Source organism: Macaca mulatta, chromosome 7 (genome assembly GCF_049350105.2).
Source record: "Macaca mulatta isolate MMU2019108-1 chromosome 7, T2T-MMU8v2.0, whole genome shotgun sequence".
NCBI classification, from domain to species: Eukaryota; Metazoa; Chordata; class Mammalia; order Primates; family Cercopithecidae; genus Macaca; species Macaca mulatta.
This window is the reverse complement of record NC_133412.1, coordinates 34191208-34219154: the sequence shown is the minus strand read 5'-3', so window position 1 is coordinate 34219154 and position 27947 is coordinate 34191208. Positions and strand designations below refer to the sequence as shown.

Here is a 27947-nt window from a genome sequence, read left to right as displayed (position 1 = left end):
CGGACGTCCCCGGCGGGCCCAGGGGGTCGGAAAGCACCCCCGGCGCATCCAAGGGCGTTTTAAACAGAAAACAGAAACGCCGACAACTAGTCTCGCTCTCGTCCGGCGTCCTCCTCCCCAGGCTCGGCCTCCTCCCACTTTTGCTGCCCTGCCCCGGACCTGCCGAACAATGAGCCTGGCTCCGCGGCCGAAGCCGCCCGATCTCCCGCGCGCCCCGGAGCCTGGGCGCCGGCCCGAGTCGAGAGCCAAACGGGGCGCACAGGCCGAGCGCGCCGCCAGCGGGCCTGAGCGCCCGCGACTCGAGCCTCCGCCTCCACTCCGCTCCCCAACTTGGAGGGGACCCCGGGTTTGGCGCTGTACAAAGGGGCGCGGAGTTGAGGCGGGGGACGGGGGCGCCCCCGCTCCACCAGGGACGCGGCGGCGTCCCGCAGCCCCCAGCCCCGCCGCGCCGCCCCCTCCCGCTCGCTAGCCCGCAATTACCTGCCGCCCCGTCTCCGCATCCAACCACCCCGATTAAAGTTCACTTTGGCCGGGAAAGCGGGCTTGGGCTTCCCCTTGCACCGCCCAGCGGCTCGGTTCACTTTGCCCCGCACGAGCTCTCTGGTCTGGGCGGGGGAGGCGGCTTTCGGGCCTGGCCGCCCTTTCCTCCCGGGGCGGGCTGTGGGTCCCCCCGAATAGAACTTGTGGGTCTCCTCAGGCGGACATTTTTTTCGCTGAGGCGGCCTCACCACCGCGCTCGGCTCGCCTCCGGATCCCTCCGCGCCGGGAAGAGCCGCGAGTTAACCCTTTCCTCCCCGGCCCGCTCCGCCGCCTAGGAAGTGGGGCCGGCAGAGGGGGCGGGGAGGAGCCGGCGGGGCACTGGGAGGAGCCGCACCGCGGCGGGTGGACAAAGCCCGCGGTCGGGTGAGGCGGGACGGAGTTGGGGCCGGCAGGGAGGGGCAGGAGGCGCTCGCAGGCACCTCGAGAAGGAGGCCCCGACCGCTCGCCGAGGAAGCCTCGTCCGGGCCCCCTGGGAGCGGGGCGGCAGGCACTGTGGCGCCTCCTCGCGTTGGTCTTGCTGGTTCTCGGCCCCCGAAGCGGAGCGACGGAGACACAACTGTGGGAGCATCTGGATCCACAGCCCAGGTCCCCGAACTTCCCGCAACGCGAGGCCGCAGAGCACTGAAGGCTGCCATTCCCGAGCAGGTCACGCTGGACGCCACCCTAAGCTGGGCCCAGAGGCTCCCGCCCAGGAGGGCTGCAGTGGGCGCAGACACCGCGCGCGTGGGGACGGGAGACCCAGCCTCCTCGGCCGTTCCGCGAGGAGGCGCGGCCGCTCAGATTCGATGCTGAGCCGAATGCAGGAGAAAGGGCAAACCTCCCTCAAACCAGAAAAAGCCGTGTGAGCTTCAGGTTCTCAAATACCCCACTCACCAAGACCCCACATCTCCAATCACCTCCTCCCACCCAAATCCCATTCGGAGCCACAGGAATTGCACGTGGGACGAGTTCTTGGGAATGGATCAAGCCAGTCTCTTCATCTAACGGAGACAGCCCAGGGTGGCTCTGTCACACAGCCACTGTCTTGTGCGCAAGTTCTGAACTTGGCCTCAAAGAAGCCCCAGAGTAGAAAGAAGACAAAATAAACCTCAGTTCTTCGATTCTGGGCTGGAAGTGAGATTTTCTTGAATGGCAGCCAGTGTTTTGACTCTTAGGTAAGTGAGTGGGTAAAGACCAGTAAGGCCCACGCAGAAGAAACACTGAGGAAAGAAGACACAAAGTAACAAATGGAAGGAAGCAACCGACGCCTGAGGACAACATGGCAAGAAGGAGCCTTTGGATTCCGGACTGGCATGGAAAGAGAGGTAGATTCAGCTACCATATGCCATTACTGTACTTAGTACAGTTGTCTCTGTATCCGTGGGATTGGTTCCCGGACTCTGGATTTTCTAAGATGTTCAAGTCTGTTACGTAAAAATGGTGTGTTTTCCCATATACTTTAAATCATCTCTAGATTACTTATAAAACCTAATACAATGCAAATGCTATGTAAATAGTTGTTAAAGTGTATTTAGGGAATAATCATCCAAAGAAATCTCTATATTTTCAGTACACTTTCAGGCTATATTTCAGGTTCTGTATTTTCGTATATTTTCAGGCCTGATAAGCCTAACTACCTTTTTTGTTTTCAATTGGTTGAACCCCAGAATTTGGAAACCCCAGATACAGAGGGCGGATGGTACAACCGGAGCTGTCAGGTGGATTTCCAAGGCTCTGCATTGGCTGTACCTAAAATTTATGACAGATCCTGTGGTGGCCTAGACTCCCCAATATCCACTCTTCCTTATCTGGGTAAACAAGCCCAGTTCTTAGTCACATCCCTGCTCTGCCTACTTACAGGGGCAGGTGGTTCCAATCTAAGCAACGTAGCACAATTCCAACCTAAAACAGCATAATCCCATTCCCTGCCACAGTTATTGGTTGGCAATGGGCGTAACGTATTTGGGCCAATGAGAGAAGCAATTTCCTGGTCTGTCTTGGGAAAAGTTTTTCTTCCATTTTGTGAGAGCGCTTTTTTCTACATGTCCCCAAAAATCGGGTTCCCTGGATGGTGGGTAGCCATCTTCCAAACACAAGTCTAGTCAGGTTAAAATAAAGCAGACATCAAGAAAACATACATTGAGATCTGATCTTAGGTGACTTTTTTTTTTTTTTGAAACGTAGTCTGGCTCTGTCACCCAGGCTGGAGGGCGGTGGCAGGATCTCAGTTCACTGCAACCTCCATCTCCCAGGTTCAAGCGATTCTCCTGCCTCAACCTCCCAAGTAGCAGGGATTACAGGCGTGTGCCACCATGCCCAACTAATTTTTTATTTTTTTTAGTAGAGTCATGTTTTCACCAGGCTGTTTTGGCCAGGTGTTTACACCAGTCATGTTTTGGCCAGGCTGGTCTCAAATTCCTGACCTCAAGTGATCTGCCCTCCTCAGGCTCCCAAAGCACTGGGATTACAGGCATGAGCCACCACACCTGGCTTTGGTGACATTTTTGAGGCTCCGAATCAAGCAACTTCTGAGTTCTTCACTGATTAGACCAATCGGATTCGAATTTTCTGTTGTCTGTAATCTAGTATGGTCTACACAGTGCCAGCCCAATGACCATTTTTTTAGTAGCAAAGACATAAACATAAACATCAGGTAGGAAGTCTGATTAGATAACTTAAGGCCCCATTCCCATGTGTTTGAGTTCATTCTCTCCTGCTACTAACAGAATACCATAAACTCAGTGATTTATAAAGAAGTTTATTTGGCTCATGGTTCTGGAGCCTGGTAAGTCCAAGAACTGGCATCTCTAGAGAGCCTTCTTGCTGTGTTATCCCATGTAGAAGGGCAAGTGAGCACACACAACAGAGAGTAATCCATTCATGAGGACTCTACCCTCTTTGACGTCCCTCTTAAAGGTCCCAGTTCTCAACACTGTTGCATTGGGGGTTAAGTTTTCAACACATGAACTTTTGGGGGACACATTCAAACCATCGCACTGCGATAAGATTCTATGACTCCATGGTAAAACTGGAGAGAAATCTTGGGGAAGGAGAAGGTATGTGATCCCACATGTAGGATTTATGCTGTTTTCAAGATTTTCTTCTCATCCTTCTCACACAACTAGCGCAGAGGAAGAATATCTGTCTGCCCAAACCTTTAGTCATAGGGGCTCCCTCATTACTTAGGGACTGATTGGTGAAGTTTTTCATATCTATTATGGCCCATATAGCTTTACTTTATAATTTATTTTCTTTATTAGATTGTGAACTCCTTGAGGGTTCGGACCGACATGCATCTGCCAGTACCATGCACCTAACATAGTGCCAAGAGCATAGCAGACCCAAAAAGGAGGAGCTGGAATTAAAGGTATCATTCATTTGACGTTATAACTTGAAATTATTTTTCATAATACAGCCTTTGCATGTGTCTTTTTTTTTTTTTTTTTTGAGACGGAGTCTCGCTCTTTCGCCCAGGCTGGACTGCAGTGGCTGGATCTCAGCTCACTGCAAGCTCTGTCTCACGGGTTTACGCCAGTCTTCTGCCTCAGCCTCCCGAGTAGCTGGGACTACAGGTGCCCGCCACCTCGCCCGGCTAGCTTTTTGTATTTTTTAGTAGAGACGGGGTTTCACCATGTTAGCCAAGATGGTCTCGATCTCCTGACCTTGTGATCTGCCCATCTCGGCCTCCCAAAGTGCTGGGATTACAGGCTTGAGCCACCGCGCCCGGCCGCGTGTGTCATTTTTAATAAGAGAAAATGATTCCCACCAGTGAATCTCCTATAATAGCTCTGACTTACAAAGAAGACAAAAAGAATATAAAAAGTGGAGTTTTGTATCACTTTTAACTCATTTCTGGGCCTTTGCTGACCCATCTAGATAGATCCAGAAGCCTTTATTGAAAAGTTCAGAGAGAAACAACTAAGTAATACAAATTCAGCATTAATTAATAGTACTATTTCTGTAGTATAAGTTAATCACTATCAATAAATTAATATTGAAAAGTATTTAATGTGCATTTCTTACATGCCAGGCATGGTGTTAAATGTTTCAGGACAGAAAGTCTAAAACCCATACTGCCCTCAAGGAAGTTACAATCTAATAGATTTTTTTTTTTTTTTTTTTTTTTTGAGAAAAGGTCTCACTCTATTGCACAAATTAAAGTGTTGTGACACAATCTCAGCTCACTGCATGTTTGCCTCTTGGGATCAGGTGATCCTTCCACCTCAGCCTCTGAAATACCTGAGATTACAGGTACATGCCACCATGCCTGGCTAATTTTTAAACTTTTCTTTGTAGAGACAAGGTATCACTATATGGCTCAGGCTGGTCTCGAACTCCTGGGCTCAAGTGCTCGTCTCACCTCAGCCTTCCAAAGTGCTGGGATTATAGGCATGAGCCACCATGCCCAGCAATCTAATAGAGCTTAATTCACTGTCCATTCACTGTAATCCACTACTGGACAGACATAGGAATTCTGTCAACATGGTTTCAGCCTCCCCACGCACACAACACACACACTTCATCCTTGAACACACCTATGCATATTTTATCAAGGACACCTGAGTTGCCCGGAGAAACCTTTATAGTCAAAAGGAAAAGTAGCCAAAGCAATGGGCTTTTTGCTTCCTTGGCAGATTGACTTAGCCTTGGCCCCTTTTTAGAAGACAAGTATTCTAGGAAGCTAAGAGGAGAAGGAGAGAAGAGAATCAAGTCAGGTGTTAAGTGGGAGTAGTAAATTGCTATCTGGATGAAGTGACTGGCCTCCTAACGTTATCCACTAGGATCCAAGGTTGATGGCTAATAGACCGTCTGGTAGCTTCCTGCTCTATAGGAGAATAACTGGCCAGGCGCAGTGGCTTACGCCTGTAATCCCAACACTTTGGGAGGCTGAGGCTGGTGGATTGCTTGAGCCCAGGAGTTTCAGACCAGCCTGGGCAATATGACGAAACCCTGTGTCTACAAAAAATACAAAAATTAGCTGGGCATGGTGGTGTGTGCCTGTAGTCCCAGCTATTTGGGAGGCTGAGGCAGGAGGATTGCTTGAGCCTGGGAGGCGGAGGCTGCAGTGAGCCAAGATTGCACCATTGCACTCCAGCCTGGGCAATGGGAATGAAACCCTGTCTCAGAAAAGAGAAAAGGAGAATAACTATCCCCTTGTGATCAACAGGGACAATTTCTGTAACAGTGAGTTTAATAAGAAGTAGTATCCTCAATTCATGGCACTACCATCACTGATGAACGAAAAGCCAAGACCTTTTACTCTCTCATGAGCCAAATTCTACTAATGACCAATGAGATCATTCTATTAATGATAATGAGAATGTCTACTCTCAGCATTCTTTTCCACCAACCAGCAAGAACCTCCCACTTTTGTGGTATTTCCTGGTAGTGATTTCGTTTTTTCTCTCTGAATGTTGATAGATAAAATAGTTCTCTACTCTTTGCTAATATCATTTTTATCCACTATTTAAGACACTTAGATGGCTTATACAAATGCTATATTCAGATTTGAGGACATGCCCCCCCCAATTGTCACTCAATATCTTACACTCAATATCTTTTTCCCCTTTAGAATCTCTTCTTTCATATTTTAAAAAAACACACATTTACACCAAAATCAAGACAAATTCAGAGGCCAAGAAAGGAAAAAAAAACTGTTAAACAATCTAGGGCATCAAACTTAGAGAGAGATTTCCATTTTTTTAAACTTAGTAGAGTTAATCAAGCAAAATGAGTAATAACTTTTCTCCATATTTCTATGTATATCTTGGCACAGTGCCTAGCAAGTAGTAAATGCTCGAAAAACATGTATTGAGAAATTAATCGTTATTCACTTCTAGGTAGAGATGGCAGTTGAACACATGGTCCAAATTTTGTTCCTTCCCAAAACCACATTAAGACATCAGTAATGAAATTTTCAAAACAATTTTTTTTTTCAAACAGGGTTTTGCTCTGTCGCCCAGGCTAGAGTACAGTGGTGCAATCATGGCTCACTGCAGCCTCAACCTCGTGGGCTCAAGGAATCCTCCAGCCTCAGCCTCCCGAGTAGCTAGGATCACAGGCGCACACCACCATGCCAGGCTAATTTTTGTATATTTTTGTAGAGACAGAGTTTCACCATGTTGCCCAGGCTAGTCTGAAACTCCTGGGCTCAAGTGATCTGCCTGCCTCAGCCTCCCTAAGTGCTGGAATTACAGGTGTGAACCACCGCACCTGGTGCCCCCAATTTTTTGTTTGGTTGGTTTTTGTTTTGTTTTGTTTTGTTTTAGACGGTGTCACGCTCTGTTGCAGGCTGGAGTACAATGGTGCAATCTCGGCTCACTGCAACCTCCACCTCCCAAGTTTAAGCGATTCTCATGTCCCAGCCTCCTGAATAGCTGGGATTATAGGCACCTGCCACCATGCCCATCTAATTTTTGTATTTTTAGTAGAGACAGGGTTTCACCATGTTGTCCAGGTTGGTCGCGAACTCCTGACCTCAGTTGATCTGCCTGCCTTGGCTTCCCACAGTGCTGGGATTACCGGCGTAAGCCACTGTGCCCGGCCATATTGGGTATCTTTTTAAGGAAGGAGGGCCTAACTCATGTGTTCTTGTAATAGCATGATGGAAGTCAGTTTACATATTTAGAGATTTGTGTAGGCTACTCCCACAGATTAAGGATTAATTATTCCAAAATAGATACTAAGAAAAAAATCAAAAAGCAAAGAATACCATATCAAAGCACGTGAATAAATCCTCCCTTTTGCCAGTAAAGTAAAACTTGTACAGACTAAAAACTTAAGTATTTGGTGATTTGCCAGTCATATGATCAGAATAGGGAAGGGATAGCTGTTGTTAAAAGAATCGTTGTTGGATGCAATGGCTCATGCCTGTGATTCCAGCACTTTGGGAGGCCGAGGTGGGTGAATGGCTTGGGCCCAGTAGTTCAAGACCAGACTGAGAAACAGGGAAACCCTGTCTCTACAAAAAATTTAAAAATTAGCTGAGCATGATGGCACATGCCTGTAGTCCCAGCTACTCAGGAGACTGAGGCAGGAGAATCGCTTGAGCCCAGCAGGTCGAGGCTGAAATGAAAATGTCATTTAATACCACAAAAATGTCCTTTAATGTAGTATGGTTGTTTAACATAGTGGCCCACACCTGTAATCCCAGTACTTTGGGAGGCTAAGGGGAGGATTGCTTGAGCCCATGAGTTTGAAACCAGCCTGGGCAACATGGCAAGACCCCATCTCTACAAAAAATAAAAAAAAATAGCTGGATATGGTAGCATGCACCTGTGGTTCCAGGTGCCTGGGAGGCTGAGGCGAGAGGACTGCTTGAACCTAGGAGGCTGAGTCTGCAGTGAGCCGTGTTTGCACTACTGTATTCTACCCTGGGTGACAGAGTGAGACTTTGTCTCAAAAAAAGAAAAAACAAATTGTTTAAAAAGATGATGGTCATTCATCATATTGGACTATGACAAATATCCACTACCATTCTTTTGCAGGTTTGGTTGTAAAGGTAATCAGTAGAAAGTTATGAATGAAAATTTAATTTTTCAAAAGCTTGAGTACTTATAAATTCAGCTGCTATTTTGTAGACTCTTAACTGTCTCCGGCATTCATTTATTCTTTCAGTTTTTCATCAATTGAATAAATATATATTAAATACATACTTGGTGCCAGAACTGTCTTCTATGCTTGGACTATACTAATGAAAAAACTAGAAAAAAAAGGAAAAAAAAAAATCCTGGCTCCATGGAGCTTACATTCTAATGGGTTGTCTTCAGTCCCTGTTGGTACTCAACATCAATTTTCAAACTTTTAAATTCCAAACAAGGACAGGTTTAAATTCCAAACAATGTTTTAATTCCAAACAAAGCAGAATAAGTAATCTAGTCTTTTTTCAGATTTTGAATACAGTTCTATTTGTTGGCTTAGTTCCTAAGCACCTGCCTTTTCTTTTTTTTTTTTTTTTTTTGACACAGAGTCCCACTCTGTCACCGAGGCTGGAGTGCAGTGGCACAGTCTTGGCTCACTGCAACCTCTGACTCCCAGGTTCAAGTGATTCTCTTGCCTCAACCTCCGAAGTAGCTGGGATTACAGGCGCCCACCACCATGCCTGGCTAATTTTTTTGTATTTTTAGTAGAGATGGGGTTGTTGGTCAGGCTGGTCTCTAACTCTTGACCTCAGGTGATCTGCCCACCTCGGCCTCCCAAAGTGCTGGGATTACAGGCATGAGCCACCACGCCAAGCCTGCACCTGCTTTTTCAAATACATGGCAGGGATGTATTCCAAAAAGGTATTTGGTGTTTGGAACGCTTCTCTCATTCTAGTGAGTAACTTGAGATCTAACTATTAGAAATATGCATATGAGAAGCTGGGCGTAGTGGGGCACATTTCTTGTCCCAGTTATGCTGAAGGCTGAGGTGAGGGGATTGCTTGAGCCCAGGAATTGGAGGCCGTAGTGTGCTGTGACTGCACGTGTAACAGCCACTGCACTCCAACCTGGGCGACCGAGTGAGACTCTGTCTCAAAAAAAATAAAAGAATATTTGAAAGTCTTGTTCCATTGCCCACTTGCTTCCAATGTTGTTGTAAAACAATGGATGCCATTTTTTACTTTCAGTCCTTTCCATTTGTCCTCTTTTGTGTCCTGTCTGGAAGCTTAAAGTTCTTCTTTTTGTCTGCTGTGTACTCAGATTTCCTGATCACAGACTTTGGTGTAGATGTATTTTTAATCCATTGTGGTGTCCACTGGATGAATTCATTAAATTTGGTAATTTATACTTCAGTTCAGAGAATTTTTCTTAGATTATTCATTTGCTTCTTTTTTTTGAGCTCTTACTATTTGAATTCTGAACTTCTTGAACTGGTCTTCTCTGTCTTTCTGCTTTGCCTTCTAGGAAATTTCCTTCATTTTCTTTTCTAATCTTTTTTTTTTTTTTTCATTTCTACTTTCCTATTTTCTTTTCTTTTCCTTTTCCTTTATTTTTATTTTTATTTTTATTTTTTAAGTAGATACAGTGTTTCACTGGTTTTGCCCAAGCTGGTCTCAAACTCCTGAGCTCAGGCAATCCATCCACCTCTGCCTCCCAAAATGCTAGGATTAAAGGCATGAGCCACCGTGCCCAGCCTCCTATTTTCAATCCTAAGGCTCTTTTTTTTTATATCCTGAACACTATTTCTTCTTTAAAAAAAAATTATTCTGTCTGCTTTTGTTTCATGGTTGCAACTTTCTCCTGACTCTCTCTCTCTCTCTCTCTCTCTCTGTCTGTATATATATATATCTCATGTAACTCTAGAAATAGTAAATATTTCTAACTATATATAGTTTTCTTTTCTTTCTTTAGTCTCTGTTTTCACCAGTTCACTTTTTGTTATTTCAATTTCTCTCTCCCACAAGAGAGTCCTCCCTCAAATGTCTGATATTTGTTGGTTGTGTGTCATGTTTAAGAATCGAGCAACAAAATGCTGATGGTGGGTGCCTGTAATCCCAGCTACTCGGAAGGCTGAGGCAGGAGAATCACTTGGACCCGGGAGGCAGAGGTTTCAGTGAGCGGAGATTGCGCCATTGCACTCCAGCCTGGGAGACAAGAGCGAAACTCCGTCTCAAAAAAAAAAAAAAAAAAAAGACACCCAATACCAGAACCCTGCAGAAGGGAAAAGATTGACGTTGAATACATGAATACACAGAACCAGACCTGAGATTTTCAAGGGAATAAGAAAATTCTTTCTTGGTTTCTTCAACTCTTCTTGTGATCTCAACTATCTTACCTGAAAACAAGCAAATAGATATCACTTGGAACGGTGGTTCTCATATTGTGATTCCTGGATGAGTAGTATTACTATCACCTGGCAACTAATTAGAAATCCAAATTTTGGGGCTCCATTCAAGACCTACTCAGTGAGTAGAACCCCATTCCAGAAATTCTGAGGGTTGGGCTAACAATCTATTTTTGTTTGTTTGTTTGTTTGTTTTTTGAGACTAGACAGAATCTCGCTTTGTCACTCAGGCTGGAGTGCAGTGATCCGATCTCGGCTCACTGCGACCTCCGCCTCCCGGATTCAAGCGATTTTCCTGTTCCAGCCTCCCGAGTAGCTGGGACTACAGACGCACGCCACCATGCCTGGCTAATCTTTGTATTTTTAGTAGAGATGGGGTTTCACCATGTTGGCCAGGATGGTCTCAATTTCTTGACCGTGTGATCCGCCCGTCTAGGCTTCCCGAAGTGCTGGGATTAGAGGTGTGAGCCCCCCACACCCAGCTGCAACCCATTTTTTTAACAAGCCCTTCCTGTGATTCTTATGCCCACTGAAGTTTGAGAAACAATGTCTTTAGAATAGTGGCCCTGTGAGGTCCTTAACAGCTCAGGAAAATTAAGATGAACATAAGTTGGCCTGCCAGAGTACATTTACCTTGAATAGATAAAGACTACTGGAGAGATGTATTTAACAAGATACAGCAACGCTAAAAAGAATAAAAATGCATTTAAACCTTTTTTTTCTTTGAGACGGGAACTTGCTCTGTTGCCCAGGCCGGAGTACAGTGGTGCAATCACGGCTCACTGCAGCTTCTACCTCCTGGGCTCAAGTAATCCTCCTGCTTCAGCCTCCCAAGTAGAGGGAACCACAGGCATGCACCACCACGCCAGCTAATTTTTGTATTTTGTGTAGCGAGATCTCACTATATTGCCCAGGCTGGTTAAATTAACCATGTTTAAATGGTTGCTAAAAGCAAAACTTATTACTGGTGAAAAGTCCAGAAAAAGGACACTATGTGACACCAAGTTCAGCTCTCACCACGTGTCAGATCTTGTAAATCTTTTCTTACAAGTCACTGGCATCTTAGGAAAATTCAGTCTGTTATAATAGTCAATCTGTTGTTTATTTGAACATTCATCAAAAAATCATGGTCAGTATTCTCAAATTCTTAGTTGCATATGATCAGTTTCCTTCAACTAGGAGTTCTTCAACGGTAAAGGTTTATATTGTATTTATTTTTTTTTATTAATAGATGTGTCTTCCTACTAATGCCAATAATTCCTCAGTAGTTGTTTATTAATTAAATGAGAAATTGTATTTTCAGTGAAAGTTACCTTGTCTTGATTCCCCTGGGTGATTTCATAAAAACGAATTGATTGATTTGGATTAGATGATTTAAATTGCATTTAATTATTCACACTTTTATTTAAGAAGAGTTAGGGAACAATTGTTCTTATATACTGCAGAAATATTTTATTTGGGGACCATCTGTTGAATTTCTGATTTCACTCCACTGGCATTTTTTATGCAATTACACATTAAGTTTTTGTGATTGGGACATTGTTCTTTAAATTTGAGATGTCTTAGTATAATTTTTCCTATTCTATTTGCATTATAAGCCTACTGGAGTTTTTTTTCTTTTAATTGTTTCTAATCTTTAAACATTAAGCTCAAATGTTCACCTTAAGCTTTCAAACTGTATTCAGTAGCACAATAAAAGAATGCCATTGAACATTTTAAACATCTTTTACATTGAGGGATATCTACTTCCTCTGGAATTGGGAACGAAAGCTGAGGAAAATCGTAGATGAGATTTGCTCATTATTTCCTGGGTCTTTGGCTACCCTCTTCCACTCTATTTCTAATGATCTGATATTTTCCATCTCGGCATTATTCAAGTTTTCATAAAGTATGGTTGATGGGATTAAAACTGCCAAATATATAAATTTTCTTTGCTTTCTAAATCTGAGTTGCATTTAGTCTTTAGATATGACTTAAAATAGAATTAAAGAAAGTGAAAATGAAAGCATTAATAATCATCTAGAATATACTTTCATTTACTTCAGTAACATTTTTATTTGAACAAGGGATTTAGTATTTTATTTCCCTTTTAGCCAAATAATACAGTTTTCTCAGAAATGTAGCTTCGTTACATTCATTTATTGAATCAAAAGTGCTCTGATTTGTTTTTCCAATGAACCCTGTAAGAACAGAAGCATTAATCTATAAAAAAAAAAAAAAACTCTAACTTGGCTCTCCCAAAGTGCTCCTGTATTGACTTGTGTGACTGTCAGTCACACTTGAATGAAGCTCACGATGCTAATGAGAAATCAAAATCATAGGCTTATCCCCAAAGGATCTGTTAACTTCTCTCAGAGAAGCAAGGGTCTCTTCACACAGATCAGTCTTCTGTTCCTGACCACCTCAAAAAGTATTGGTCCCAGAAGGACAGAGCACAAGAATGTGGCTGACCCATCAATAACATCCATGTGTGTGTGTTTTTTTTTTCTCCGTCTGTAAATTGAACTGATTTACAGCTAGGTACACACATAGGGAACTTAAAATAACTATCTGAAACATTAGGATGATTAGCATCAAGTAATAGGTAAAACAGTGGGGGTGGGGAGGAACACATATGCTCAAGTGGGAACTTGTTCTCTGCATTTCAAAGATATCAGTGCAATATTCTTAAAACCTGACTCTTTTAGTAAATATGTCTAAGTGGTTTCATTGTTTATTCTGTCAATTAAATAGAAACAAAGATCTAGACACAGTAGACAGTTCAAAAGATTTACATTTTAAGACGAAGTACCTAACAGAATATTTATGAAAGACGGCTTTAAAATAGTTAATGTGAGTACCTATCAAGGATATGCAAGTAAAATGAGATCCCATGTTACAACTGCCAAATTAGCATGGATATTTTAAAAAACATGATGATCAATGCTGGTGAATATGCAGTGATAGGCACCCATAAACACTGCTGGATAGAATGTAGATTAGGAATTGATAAATTAATAGTAAAAACCACTATGGAAAGCAACTATTCAGTATATCTCAAGAGCCTTCTAAATGCTCATACTCCTGACCTAGTGATTCTACTTACAAAAAATTTCTACTTTCAGGAAAATAGGGTAAAAGTTTTATTTGTAAGGAAAAACATTATAAGATTTAAAAGTAGATATCCAGTAAAGAGGAATTAATAACAAATTATGGTAGATCAAGAGAATTTTTAAATCTATGGCATTTTTTTTTTATCCATGGTATTTTTTTAATGAAATTCACAAAGTTTTTCTTACAGTTGGAAAAGGCTTGTATCAATGTTACGGAGAAAAAAAGTAGGCTATGAAACCATAAAAGCATAATCTCTTTCTGAACTTACTCTTTCTTACATTTGATAGTAAAATTCAGTTTCTCTGATTTAACCAACCAGTGACATTCTCTGAAACACCCTGAAATTTACCCTTTGGTTTTTCCCATTCCTGGTTTCCTTTGCCAGCCCTTCTCTACACTCTTAGTCCAGTGCTTAATTTCCCTTTTAGGCAAATAATACAGTTTTCTTAGAAATGTAGCCTCATTGCATTCATTTGTTGAATCACAAGTGATCTGATTTCTTTTTCCATCCTTGCCTTAGTGTTAATCTGCCAAACAGGCATGTAAAATATAAATAATGTTTCTTACATCTGTATTTTTTTTCTTGTTTTTCTTGTTTGTTTGTTTGTTTTGAGACAGAGTCTCACTCTGTTGCCCACATTAAAGTGTAATGACGCAATCTCGGCTCACTGCAACCTCTGCCTCCTGGGCTCAAGCAAGTCTCCTGCCTCAGCCTCCTAAATAGTTGGGATTACAGGCATGTGCCACCACACCCAGTTAATTTTTTGTATTTTTTTTTTTTTTGTAGAGGTCTCAAATTCCTGACCTCAGGTGATCCACCCGCCTCGGCCTCCCAAAGTGCTGGGATTAGAGGCGTGAGCCACTACACCAAGCCTAAAAACTATACCTGTATTTTTAAAAAATCTTGTATACATAAATAATTTTGTTTATCCTTCATAAATTAATTGTCCCTTTAGATTTAATATTTGTTGGTTTTCTGAATCCTAAAATGATGCCCTGTTATATTAAAATGGAAAAATACAGAAATGTAAAAAAACTGAAATAAAATCTCATATAGTTCCACCGTATAAAGACAACTTTTAGTAGTTGAGAAAATTTTTTTCTGGTCTTCATTATTTGTCAAGGTTAAAGAGTTGAAAATAACTGGATCTTGTGCCTCTTAAACTCTATTTTCCCTAAACAAAAAATAAGAAAGAAATAAGAATAAGAAAGAATGTATATTTCATTTATAATCTCATCAAAACGAGATAGCCTAAAGATTTTTTTGGTATGTTTCCTCTCCTTTCTAATCTGTGTTTATGTACATTCATGTGTATACATACATAATATATATTACAAACTTAAGATTATGCTCTCAATACAAGTTTATAAACTAATTATTTTATGAAAATTTTCAAACACATAAAAAAGTAGGAAGAATAGTAAATGAATCCCTTTGAACCTCCACCCAGCTTCAACATTTATTGAAACATTTCTACCTCCAGATTAATTTGAAGCAAATATCAAATCATTTCATTCACAAATATTTCTTCATTTACATCTAAAAGATAAGGACACTTCTAAAAAATATAATGACAATATCATTGTAACATCTCACAGTTTTCATTTAAATGTTTTAATATCATCAAGTATTCAGTGTTCAAATTTCTCCCAATTGTCTCATGTTTCTTATAGTTAATTTGTTCAAAATTGAGATCCAAATAAAGTTGCATTATTTGATATGTGTCTTAAGCCTCTTAATCTTTTGCTTCTCCCTCCTTCTCTTCTATTTGATTTGTTGAGGCAAAATTGAGTTGTTTGTCCTATAGGACCTTCCTTCCTTCCTTCCTTCCTTCCTTCCTTCCTTCCTTCCTTCCTTCCTTCCTTCCTTCCTTCCTTCCTTCCTTCCTCCTTCCCTCCCTCCCTCCCTCCCTTCCTTCCTTCCTTTTTCTGTTTTTGAGACAGGGTCTTGTTCTGTCACCCAGGCTGGAGTGCAGTAGTGCAATCAGGGCTCAATGTAGCCTTGACCTCCTGGGCTCAAGCGATCCTGCCACTTCAGCCTCCCGAGTAGCTGGGACTATAGACACAAGTCACCACGCCTGGGTAAGTTTTTTTTTTAACTCATACAGATCAGGTCTGATTATATTTTCCAGGCTGATCTTGAACTTCTGGGTGCAAGCAATCCTCCTAACTCAGCCTCCCAAAGTGCTGGGATTATAGGTGTAAGCCATCACGCCTGGCCCATAGTGTGAATTTTCTAATTGTAACTCCTTTAGTGTAATTTAACATGTTTCTTTATCTTCTCTATTTTCTTATTATTTAGATACATAGGCTTGATCAAATTCTAGTTTGATTTTTGGCAAGAATATTTGATATGTAATAATGTAGGAGACAAGTATCTGCTTGTTAATCTTTTTGAAAAGTTAGTCATCATTAGTGATCATTCCCTAACTGCATTATTTCACTAGGGATTACAATATGATGATACACTGTCATTTCTGTGTCAATTATTAGCTGAAATATTCTGTAAAGAGGAAGTTCCTATCATCAACTATTGGGTTACCCTGAGGTACAATTTATACATGAGAAATGAACTAGATGCTTAACTCATTCTCTGTATTTACCAGTTTTTAAAATAATAAGTTGGTTTCTTTGCATCTTCCAAAAGTACCAACAGAGGTTTTTTTTTGTCTTCGAGTATCAATCTGAGCTGACTAAAACATATTTACCATGCATCTATCCATTACGGATGTAATTCATGCTCAAGCTGTTCCTCACCTCTTTGTTCAATGGCAGCATCTCCAAGTTTGTTCCTGAGTCCCTTTTGACATGACTTAGAAGTCTTTTATACTTACTTTCTGATGTGACAGAGAACCCAGCAAAAGGTTATTTTGTTTGTTTGTTTGTTTTTGAGACAGGGTCTCACTCTGTCCCCCAGGCTGGAGTGCAGTGGTGCCATCATGGCTCAACTTCCTAGGCTCAAGTTATCCTCCCGTTTCGGCCTCCCAAAATGCTGGATTACAGGTGTGAGTCACCTTGCCCAGCCAAAAATGTTATTTTTAATGGCTGCATCGTATGCATATACTATTATTTATTTAACAGGTCCACTGTTTTGGGGAAGGGGCTTTATATAATTTCTAATGGTTCTCTACTATAAGTACAGTGATGCACCAAATAATGACATTTTGGTCAATGGTGGGTATATATGATGGTATATATGATGGTGTATATACATATGTATATACACCATCTATATATAGATGGTAGTCCCATAAGATTATAACGGAGCTGAAAATTTTCTATCATCTAGTGATGTAGTAACTGTTGTAATGTCTTTGCACAATGCATTACCTTTTCCATGTTTAGATACACAAATAATTACCATTATATTCCAGTTGCGTATAGTATTCAGCATAATAACATCCTATACAGGTTTATAAGGCTATAACACATATCCTAGGTGTATAGTAGGCTATATCATCTAGGTTTGTGTAAGTGCACTCTATGATGATTGCACAGTGATAAAATCACCTGATAATGCATTTCTCAGAACTTATACCATCGTTAAGTGACACATAACTATACTAAGCTATTTTATAGAAATAGTGTGCATAGGTGACTGATAATGTACTTATAAATGTTTTCTCTATTATTTCTCTCTGTTTTCTCTAATATTTCTGTATTATTATTTAATGTTTAAAGAAAGGTAGCCGGGTGCGGTGGCTCACGCCTGTAATCCCAGCACTTGGGGAGGCCGAGGCGGGTGGATCACGTGAGGTCAAGCGTTTGAGACCACCCTGGCCAAGATGGTGAAACCTCATCTCTACTAAAAACACAAAAATTAGCCAGGCATGGTGGTGCATGCCTGTAATCCAGCTACTTGGGAGGCTTGAACCTGGGAGGTGGAGGTTGCAGTGAGCCGAGATCACGCCACTGCACTCTAGCCTGGTTAACAAAGCGAGACTCCATCTCAAAAAAAAAAGAAAGAAGGTAAGGCTAGTTGACTGGTCTATTTGTGGTCTTGCCTATAGACCAGGGTACATCATTCAGTCATCACAGATATCTGCCTCTAGGGTGGGGCTTGCAAACAATGAATTAAAAAGTGGAAACAAATGTGATATAAAAACTCTGGGAGATGGGGGCAAATACATATTTAGGTTCCCAACACTCATTAGTCCCTGAGGATATTCTGCTTTTTGAAACTGTAATCCCTCTCACAGTCCCTGGACAATTCATTGCTCACCAAGAGGATAAGATAAGCCTTGGTGGGAGTATGATAAATGGAAAATTTTTATTGGTAAACTGTATTGGAGGTGGCCCACTTTTAACTACACAAAAGGTAATAAAAGGAAAGTCAGTGTCTCCCAACCACCCAAAATTGCCTGTTTGGCCAGTTGGAAATAACTGGACTAGCTAAATGTTAAAAATGAATTAAGCCATCTTACAAATACATATAATTGTCATACATTTATTTTATTTTGCTTTGGAGACAGAGTCTCAGTCTGTCGTCTAGGCTGGAGTGCAGTTGTATGATCTCAGCTCACTGCAGCCTCCACCTCCCGGGCTCAAGTGATGGTCCTGCCTCAGCCCCCCAAGCAGCTGGGACTATAGGCACACATCACCACGTCTGACTAATTTAATTGTATTATTTGTAGAGACAGGGTTTCACCATATTGGCCAGGCTGGTCTCCTGGGCTCAAGCGATTGGCCTGCCTCAGCCTCCCCAAGTGTTAGGATTACAGGCATGAGCCACTGACTGCATTTTAAAGTACTAAAAGTTTTCTTTAATTTCTGAATGTGATACTTCTAATTCTGATTGACATATCATACAATCTGCCTCTTTCCCAGAACGTTTGAAAACTATTTTTCTAAAATTGCTGGGCATAGGCAGCAACTCTTTTCTTTTTTTTAAGTTTAATTTTATTTTAGGTTCTGGGATATAAGTACAGGACATGCAGGTTTGATACATAGGCAAAATTGTGCCATGGTGGTTTGCTGCATATATCAACCCATCTCCTAGGTATTAAGCCCCACATGCATTAGCTATTTATCCTGATGCTCTCCCTCCCCCCGCTCCCCTACCCCCGACTGGCCCCAGTCGTGTTGTTCCCCTCCCTTTGTCTACGTGTTCTCATTGTTCAGCTCCCACTTATAAGTGAGAACATGTAGTGTTTGGTTTTCTATTCCTGCATTAGTTTGCTGAGGATAATGGCTTCCAGCTCCATCCATGTCCCTGCAAAGGACATGATCCCATTCCTTTTTATGTGTGTATAGTAGTCCATGCTATATATGTACCATATTTTTTTTATCTAGTCTATCACTGATGGGCACTTGGGTTGATCCCATGTCTTTGCTATTGTGAATAGTGCTACAATGACCATGCACATGCCATGTATCTTTATAATAGAATGATTTATATTCCTTTGGGTATATACCCAGTAATGGGATTGCTGGGTCAAATGGTATTTCTGGTTCTAGGTCTCTGAGGAATCACCATATTGTCTTCCACAATGGTTGAACTAATTTACATTCCTACCAACAGTGTAAAAGCATTCCTACAGCCTCGTCAGTATCTGTTGTTTCTTGACTTTTTAATCACCACTCTAACTGGTGTGAGACAGTATTTCATTGTTGTTTTGATTTGCATTTCTCTAATGATTAGTGATGTTGAGCTTTTCTTCATATGTTTGTTGGTCACATAAATATCTGCTTTTGAGAAGTATCTATTCATGTCCTTTACCCACTTTTTAATGGGGTTGTTTGTTTTTTTCTTGTAAATTTAAGTTCCTTATAAATTTTGCATATTAGATCTTTGTCAGGTGGATAGATTGCAAAAATGTTCTCCCATTCTGTAGGTTGTCTGTTTACTCTGATGATAGTTTCTTTTGCTGTACAGAAGCTCTTTAGTTTAATTAGATCCCATTTGTCAAGTTTTGCTTTTGATCAACTCTTCTCTTCAGGAAGAAAATGAAGTTGTAATAGCAGTCTCCAGAAGTAACCCAGCAATGATATAACCGAGTCGTCACATACTTTCTTTATTTACTCAGTCTATATGGTCAGGTTCTGTGAGATAAAGGTGTTATTGGTCAAAACTCATTAAGTGAAATTAGTTAAAATTCATAGGTATATTAAAAAAATAACTCTTACCTCACAGAACAGTTAACATTCACCCTTCAAATTATAGAGGACCTCAAGCATCAAATGCTTAAGCAGAATGCAGAGTGTGCTTGGATTTGTGCAGTTTCCATGACACTTATAGTCTACCATGCCAAAATAGAAAACTGATATAAATGCATTTCAGTAGGAAGTTATGTTAATTTCCCATTCTTTTATTTCATTTTTCTTAATTATAAGGTGAGGGTTGTGTGGATGATTGTAAGGATGATTACTGGATAACATACAGGATGTCCAGTTAAATTTGAATTTCAGATAAACAAGGAATAATTTTTTAGTATAACAAATATTGTATGGAACACACTTATTTTAAAAATTATTCCTTGTTTATCTAAAATTCAAATTTAACTGAGTGCCATGTCCTGCATTAAATCTAGTAACCCTATGAATGAGTAGAGCAGAATGATGAGTGATCTTTGAAAATTTTTTTTAAAACAGTATGTCTTATAGAGTAACACTTCTCAAACTGTAATATTCATACAAATCACCTGACTGCTTGTTAGAAAGCTATATTAGTCCATTCTCACACCACTAATAAAGACATACCCAAGACTGGGTAATTTATAAAGAAAAAGAGGTCTAATGGACTCACAGTTCCACGTGGCTGGGGAGGCCTCACAATCATGGCGGAAGGCAAAGGAGGAGTAAAGGCACGTCTTACGTGGTGGCAGGCAAGACAGCGTGTGCAGGGGAACTGCCCTTTATAAAACCATTTGATCTCATGAGACTTATTTACTATCATAAGAACAGCATAGGAAAAACCTGCCCCATGATTCAGTTACCTCCCATTGGTTCCCTCCCATGATATGTGGGGATTATGGGAGCTACAACTCAAGATGAGATTCAGTGGGGACACAACCAAACCAGGATCTGAGATTCTGGAAAGGATCTGAGATTCTGCATTTCTTTCTTTCTTTTTTTTTTTTTTTGAGACAGAGTCTTGCTCTGTTGCCCAGGCTGGAGTGCAGTGGCACGATCTTGGCTCACTGCAAGCTCCGCCTCCCACGTTCACGTCATTTTCCTGCCTCAGCCTCCCGAGTAGCTGGGACTACAGGCACCCACCACCACACCTGGCTAATTTTTTGCATTTTTTAGTAGAGACGGGGTTTCACCAAGTTAGCCAGGATGGTATTGGTCTCCTGACCTCGTGATCCACCCATCTCGGCCTCCCAAAGTGCTGGGATTACAGGCGTGAGCCACTGCACCCTGCCTGAGATTCTGCATTTCTAACAAGCTTCCGTTTGATATTGATGCTGCTGCTCCATGGACCACTCTGCAATGCTGTAGTGGATATCTGTTTTGGGGGGAATTTTTGTTTTTGTTTATGTTTTCCCAGCCCAGCATCTGAACTGTCTAAGCTTGGAGAATGCACTGGTATGTGAGTCTTAGAAGGAAGTAAAGCCTGATTCTCACTTTCTAGAAACTGATAGAAGTTGAAACATAGTCACTTCACCATCCTCCCCTGCAACTTGGATTCAGGTGCATGAGCTACCCTCCTCTAATCAGAAGCACCTGCATGACTTTGAGTCAGGAACTAATAACACAAAGGAGCAAGGATAGCTGTCAGTTCTCTCTCTCTTGCAATGGTGCAGTTGTGGCCAAATTGAGTTCCCAAAGCAGTGGTGTTGGTGCAGAAAGGAGCAGAGTCTAACATGTCCAGCAGCATTAGTAATAGTAATCTTCTCACTGGACTGCCTCTGCAGCATTATTTTGGACTTTGGTCTTGGCTGCACCGCTTTGAGCTTGGTTCTCAACTCACATAATGATTCTGTGGGCTGTCCAATTCCTTTGCTACCAAATCGTACAGGATTGATTTTTGTTGCTTGAAACTAAAAACCCCAGTGAAGCCAAAGGGTCTGCCAGAAACTAGCTGGCTTGCACAGCCCTTTCAGATGGCAGTATGTTTATGGAATGCCACCTAGGTCACCACACAGCATGATCTTTGCCTCACAGAGTGAGGAGGGTTCACAGAGAGAGGCAAATGCCCTCTAGGTGGAAGGGTACCTATTTCCTGGCATACATTTCTATACCTCCTCTGAAGAGGAGGTTTCCGACAATGACTGCTTTTGGCTTAATAGGACTAGATTTATATGCTAACCCTGTCACCAACTAGTTATGTGAGTTTGGGCAAATTAGCCTCTATGAGCTCCATTTCCTTGGCTGTGAAAGGGAGTTAAGACGTGTTTTTATTATTGGATTTTTTCACATTATACATGATTATTTTACAATTTTTTTGAAGTATAATTTACATATCATAAAATTCACTCATTTCAAGTGTACAATTCAAATACTTTTAGTAAATTTATTGAGGTGTGCAGCTATTATTATAATCCAATTTAAAAGCATTTTCATCACCCCCAAAAGATCCTTCATGATCATTTATAGTTAATCACCATTCTCACCCCTGGCCCAGGAAACACCAATCTGCCTTCTGTCTCTATATGTTTTCCCTTTCTGGACATTTTATATAAACAGAATAATACAATTATAACTACTTTTTACACTAGCTGTTTCTGCTATACAGACAGTCCCTGATTGACAATGGTTCCACTTAGGATTTTTTGACTTTATGATGGTGCAAAAGTGATTTACATTCAGTAGAAATTTTACTGTTGAGTACCCATACAACCATTCTATTTTTCACTTTCAGTACAGTATTCAATAAATTACACAAGATACTTAGCACTTTATTATAAAATAGACATTGTGTTAGACAACTTCCCCCAACGGTAGGCTAGTATAAGTGTTCTGAGTGTGTTTAAGGTAGGCTATGACATTCAGTAGGTGTATTAAATGCATTTGTGATTTACAATATTTTCAACTTAAAATGGGCTTATTGGAATATAATCCCTTCATAAGTGGAGGAGCATCTGTATAGTGAGTTTCCTAAAAGCCTATGTCTCTATATCTAACTGAATTGTTTATCTACAAAAGGCATAGCACAGTGTTTTGTATATAGTTAAGTGCTCCAGATAAGAAACAAAACACTGATACTTTTCCTATGAGGTGGTTGTGGTGAAGATTAAATAAATCCATTAGACTTTTGCTACTCCAAGTGGTATCAGCATCACCAGGGAGCTGGTTAGACATGTAGTCTCAGGGCCCATCCCAGACTTAGTGAATTAGAATCTGTAGTTTCACAAGATCCTCAGGTGATTCAGTCTCATAAAAGTTTGAGAAGCACTGTTATATTGTAAGTTCCTTGAGGGCAGGGATTACGTGTGGCACATAGCATGTTCTCAGTAGTATTTTTTGTTGGAATAAATGAATGGTGTCACATAAGAAAGCATTGTGTAAACTTAAGTCTTACATACACAGGACTTTAAGTATAGGACTTTAAGTCCTATGTACACAGGATTGTGAAAGAACAGCAGTATAGATTATTTTGGGCTTAACTATAAAATCTTTTAGAGAAAGTTTGGACTGGCACTTACAGTTCTAGTTTACTTATTGAAGCAAGTATATTTATTTTTCTTATATCTGAGTGACAATTCCATAGGAAACCCAGTTTTTGATAGGAAATATAATAGTCCCTTAACTGAAATTGACTTTATAGTGAATTTATTAGCATGACAGTTAATTATGAAACTTCTGAAGATTGACAAAGAAAATTTATTCGGTTCCATTTTCTGTAAGAGATAAGACCTTGATGAACAACTAAGAAGCTGATGTCAGGCTTTAAGGGACAGGATTGCTAGATGTTGTATAGTTATTATCAACCTCTAACAAGGAAAACCCATCTAGTTTTCCACTTACAGTGTTCCAGCTTGAAATGCTTTAATTTATTCATTTAATCATTCTTCAAATCATCAAACATTTATCAAATTTGTCACTCTGTGATGAGTGCTGTGCCAGGACTTTCTGATGAATTGCCAGGTACAATATTCTTGAGGAGTTCCATATCAATACAATGACGATACCTTTTCAACTACATGGGCTAACGATAGGCTTTTTATGATTTATGAATTCACGAATGTTAAAGTCTTAAAATGCTATTAAAATTAAACCACATTGGTTATATATTTAGCAAGTCTATTGAAAAGGGTAAAGTTATATTTTCCAGATAAATCCAATCGATATGGTTAACACAGAAGAGGAATTGCTTGTACTTAGGGTTGTTCAAGGAACATAAGAGGAGTATCCTGGCAATTTACCATTTACACCTACAGGTCCATTTTTTACCCTATTTGTCTTGCATTTTACTGGAAGCTGAACTCTACAGACTGTGCCACACAAGCCCTCTGGTTTCTGGATTGGTCAATAGGTGGTACCAACAGAAGTTTGGAGGATGGGAAGAAAAGAGGACAAGTGTTTATTCCCCAGTCCTTTGCTGGGCCACATTTCGGCAGTGACTGTATTTCTTTATTTATAGTAACAGCCTTTGTCAGGCATCCCTTTCCGAGCTACAGCTCTTACAGGGTTCCACTAATAGCTCCCCTCGCCTGTTCCTTCAAGCTTAAGTTCTCCCATTGTTGCCAGTCCTTAAGTGCTATACCATTCCTTGTTGGTTCCCTTAACCACTTCCATCCCTCTATAAATTATCCCTTTATTAAGCTCTCGTTACCTTCGTAGAGTGTGCCATCTTTAGTAATAAAAGAAGAGGCCATAAATCAGCTAGTATCTAAGGACTGCCTGCTGAGTTGGCACTGTTAAGACATATAATACATGATCTTGCTCTTGAGACACTTACAGTCAGCCCAGTGAAGGAGATAAAACCAACACATGTGAAGCAATTAGGAAACACTACACATTGGTATCTAATGAGACACTCCGTTTGTTTGCCTCTTACTAACCATTCACCCTTCTTCTGACAACCATCGCCTGATTTTCCTCTTCTGTTACTTCAATGTCTTTTAGGTGGAGTAAACTTCATTTTCAAAAACATTAATGACATGAATCAGCTCTGAGCTACTGGATTCCTCTAGCCACATGTCCCAATCAGAGCCAATGAAATGTAAGAAGACTATTGCTGGCACCTGTGAGAAGGAGGCATGCACTCTTCCACTGAGATTGCTAACAGTAAGGATTATGTAAACTTGAGCTGTTAGCAGCCACCACATGGAGCCTAAAAATGAAGCCAACACAAGACAGAGTCAAGAGATGAAAAGAAATAGAATTCTAATGACATTGCTTAAGCCCTTGGATCAAACCATGCCTTAAGCTAAATACATAACTAGTTTTTCACTAAAATAGCTCTAACAATTCATAAATTGGTACCAGGAGTGGGGATTAGTAACAGAAAGATCCAGAAATGTTGAAGTAGTTGATTCAGATGAGGCCTCATTGGTATCAGGCTGGGACTTTAATAGCAAAGCAGTAGGTTAAACTGACACCTGTTGTATAGGGGGATTCAGAACATGTGCCTATCAAGGATAAAATGTAAAAGGGCCTGTTGTTAAAAGGTCAGATACTAAAATATATCAACTATTACTTGTTAGTTTTTAGTAATGTCCTATAAGAAAGACTCAAACTTAGGACTGAGATTGATTTATCTAAGGCAGAGAGGAAAAGATATCACTTTGCTACAAGTGAACATTTTTGCTTATAGGCTGCAATAAAAGATGACAGAAACATCAATAATCTGAAGCCATAAAGGGTTGAAAAAGCCCCAAGAGAATGTTAATGTTAATGAAAGCAAGAATGGATAAGATTGGCACTAGGGAGAAGTCTTAATACACTCAGGCCTCTTTCAAGCAATTCCTGCCTGCTGAGAAAGGTAATAGTTACTCAATTCTACTCCCTCCACCACCAGCTCACTCCCTCCCCTTGCATCACTCCCTCCCCTTGCAAACCCAGTGGCTATTGTTTCAAATTGTTATCAGGCAGAAACCAAAATAGAGGCCTTTAAGTTAGAATACCAGGGCCTATTACTAAAAGACAAAAATGCTCAGATGAAAATCTAGATTCAAAGACTGAAGCTTAAAAAAATCCTCTGGCTTTGGAATCCCCCCCCCCCATGGAATTGGCCAGATGCAAATAGACTAGAAGTTTACTAAGAATTAAAGAAAACTGGGCCAGGTGCAGTGGCTTACACCTGTAATCCCAGCACTTTGGGAGGCCGAGGCAGGCAGATCACCTGAGGTCAGGAGTTCAAGACCAGCCTGGCCAACATGGTGAAACCCCGTCTCTATTAAAAATACAAAAATTAGCCAGGTGTGGTGGCACATACCTGTAATCCCAGCTACTCAGGAAGCTGAGGTGGGAGAATTGCTTGAACCCAGGAAGTGGACATTGCATGAACCGAGATCACACCATTGCACTCCAGCCTGGGCAACAAGAGCAAGACTTTGTCTCAAAAAAAAAAAAAAGAAAAAAAAAGAATTAAAGAAAATTGTACTGTGAGAGAAACCCTAAGTGTGGAGAAGAAAGGCTCGGTTACTTAAGCTTAACACAATAGATATTTATTTTTCACTTTTGTAAAGTCCAACATCAGTGCCCCTAAGTAGCAGGTGGTCTTCTACAAAATCATTCAACTACCCAGACTCCTTCTATCTTATGGCTCTACTGTCCTCCAGGTCCTTAGAGACCTCTCGGTGCAACCAGAAGAGGGAAAAAAGACTGGCAAAGGCATACCTACTACTTAACCAAATTGGCTAGAAGTGGTACACATTACTTTCACTCATATTCCAGCAGAGATAGTCATGTGACTTCAGCAACGTTAACAAGGAGGCTGGGAAATGTAGCCCCTGGCTAGGTAGCTAGTTCTCAGCAACAATTGTATACAACAGAAGAGCTTCACAACTCTTGGATGGTAAAAGCTAATTATCTTTGCCATAGGAAGTGATTTTTCAATTCCCACTAGATCAGGAAGGAGAATGCTGAAGAGGTGTAGTCCCTAAAGGATTCTCCTCCCCATTGTCCGTTACAGACGTAACCATGGAGGAAATAATGAATGAGAGATCCTCCAAAAATAGAACATATGGCAGCCAGATTGGTTGATCAAAGAACTTTCTCCCCTCTCATGTTACGAAGCCCTTGCTATCCCTGTCTAGTAAGATATGACATATGCTATGAATTGGAGACATTTTGTGTTTGTCATTATTCATATTTCCAAATAAGAGTTTTCATTGCAGTTGTTCTTTTTTTCTGTCATTATATATTAAGTATTTTCTAGTTAATTTTATCATATATCCTTAGGTTACTAGGCCATGAAGAACTTTATCAAATTGCTTTATGATAGAGAGGCATGCATATCACCTTACTATCCTGGACTTGGGAGTTATTTGTAGGACCTAGATGTGAGTACATTTTGGGTGGTAAAAAAAAAATGTCATTACATTGAGTAGCCATAGATATCAGTGAAGGCATATGTAGGGAAAGAATGTTTGGAGACCTCAATAAAATACCAGGGATGTGTGTGTGTCTGCTGTTTCCATTACCCAGGACACATCTGCTCTTTTTCTGATAACCATACCCCTATTTTAAGTCAAATCATCTGTGCCATTCATGTGTTACTGATAGACACAACTCCTGGGATGGGCTTGTGAATCAGTCCAGGCCAATCTGAGCATCTTATTCTTTTGGCAACACTGATTGGCTGACAAAAGAATGGGCGCTTGACCTTTGTTGGTAGTGAGGATGGTCTGGAGCTTCTGGTTGCTCATTTGTGGAATGAATGAAGCAAACAGCAGAGGGGAGTGCTAACATGTGGGGGAGAATCTGAATCTCTCTCTCTCTTTTTTTTTTTTTTTTTTTGAGACAGAGTCTTGCTCTGTCACCCAGGCTGGAGTGCAATGGTGCGATCTCAAGCTCACTGCAACCTCTGCACAGGTTCAAGTGGAGAATGTGAATCTTGATGATATAGTTGGAACTCTTCAGCCAAGCCATATCTAACAGAACTATCTTCAACTTTTCAGGTATGTGAGAATACATTCCCTTCTCACTTTACACCAATTTGGGTTGGATTTTATGTCACTTGTAACCAGTGGATCCTTACTGAATCAAATACTAAGTTATGTGAGGATAGATCCATAAACAAATACATATAGGAATGAGTGAATATAAATATACTTCTGGGGAAAACCTAACTAAAATGGAAGTGGTAGACTGAGGAGTGGTTCACAGGGTAGAAGGGAAATAGACTAGGGAAAGAGCTTGAAATTCAGTCAGGGCCGGGCACAGTGGCTCATGCCTGTAATCCCAGCACTCTGAGAAACCGGGGCAGGTTGATCACTTGAGCCCAGGAGTTCAAGACTAGCCTGGGCAACATGGCAAAAACCTGTCTCTACAAAAAATAAAAAAATTGCCGGGTGTGGTGGCACATGCCTGTGGTCCCAGTTACTCAGGAGGCTGAGATGGGAGGTTCACTTGAACACTGAGAGGTAGAGGCTGCAGTGCGCTGTGATCACACCATTGCACTCCAGCCTTTGCACGTAGGCAACAGAGTGAGACCCTGTCTCAAAAAAAAGAAAAATAAA

At 41.0% G+C, this 27947-nt stretch overlaps 2 protein-coding genes across 11 annotated transcripts in view; one reads left to right on the top strand and one right to left on the bottom strand.

The window, feature by feature from the left end:
• TCF12 (transcription factor 12) overlaps positions 1–1061 on the bottom strand; it is a 375360-nt gene extending 374299 nt beyond the window's left edge. For 8 of the 10 annotated variants that reach the window (XM_028850968.2, XM_077939465.1, XM_028850969.2 and 5 more), the window contains exon 1: positions 481–743. The gene's annotated coding sequence lies outside the window, so the exon portion shown is untranslated. Of the gene's footprint in view, positions 1–480; positions 744–959 lie in introns of those variants that run through there. The other 2 variants (XM_077939464.1, XM_077939466.1) reach the window with 1 other exon arrangement.
• On the top strand, positions 170–27947 carry LOC114679413 (uncharacterized). The gene is made up of 5 exons (XM_077938798.1): positions 170–460; positions 816–1844; positions 3780–3886; positions 24388–24549; positions 27233–27947. Exons 1-2 carry the CDS (start codon positions 170–172, stop codon positions 1383–1385), a joined length of 861 nt encoding a protein of 286 aa, XP_077794924.1. The 3' UTR covers positions 1386–1844; positions 3780–3886; positions 24388–24549; positions 27233–27947.

Bases quoted from the DNA above. Each gene is read 5' to 3' on its own strand.
- LOC114679413 (XM_077938798.1), top strand. From the start codon at position 170: ATGAGCCTGGCTCCGCGGCCGAAGCCGCCCGATCTCCCGCGCGCCCCG. The intron at 461-815 runs GCTCGCTAGCCC...TCCGCCGCCTAG, and splicing joins CCGCCGCGCCGCCCCCTCCC to GAAGTGGGGCCGGCAGAGGG.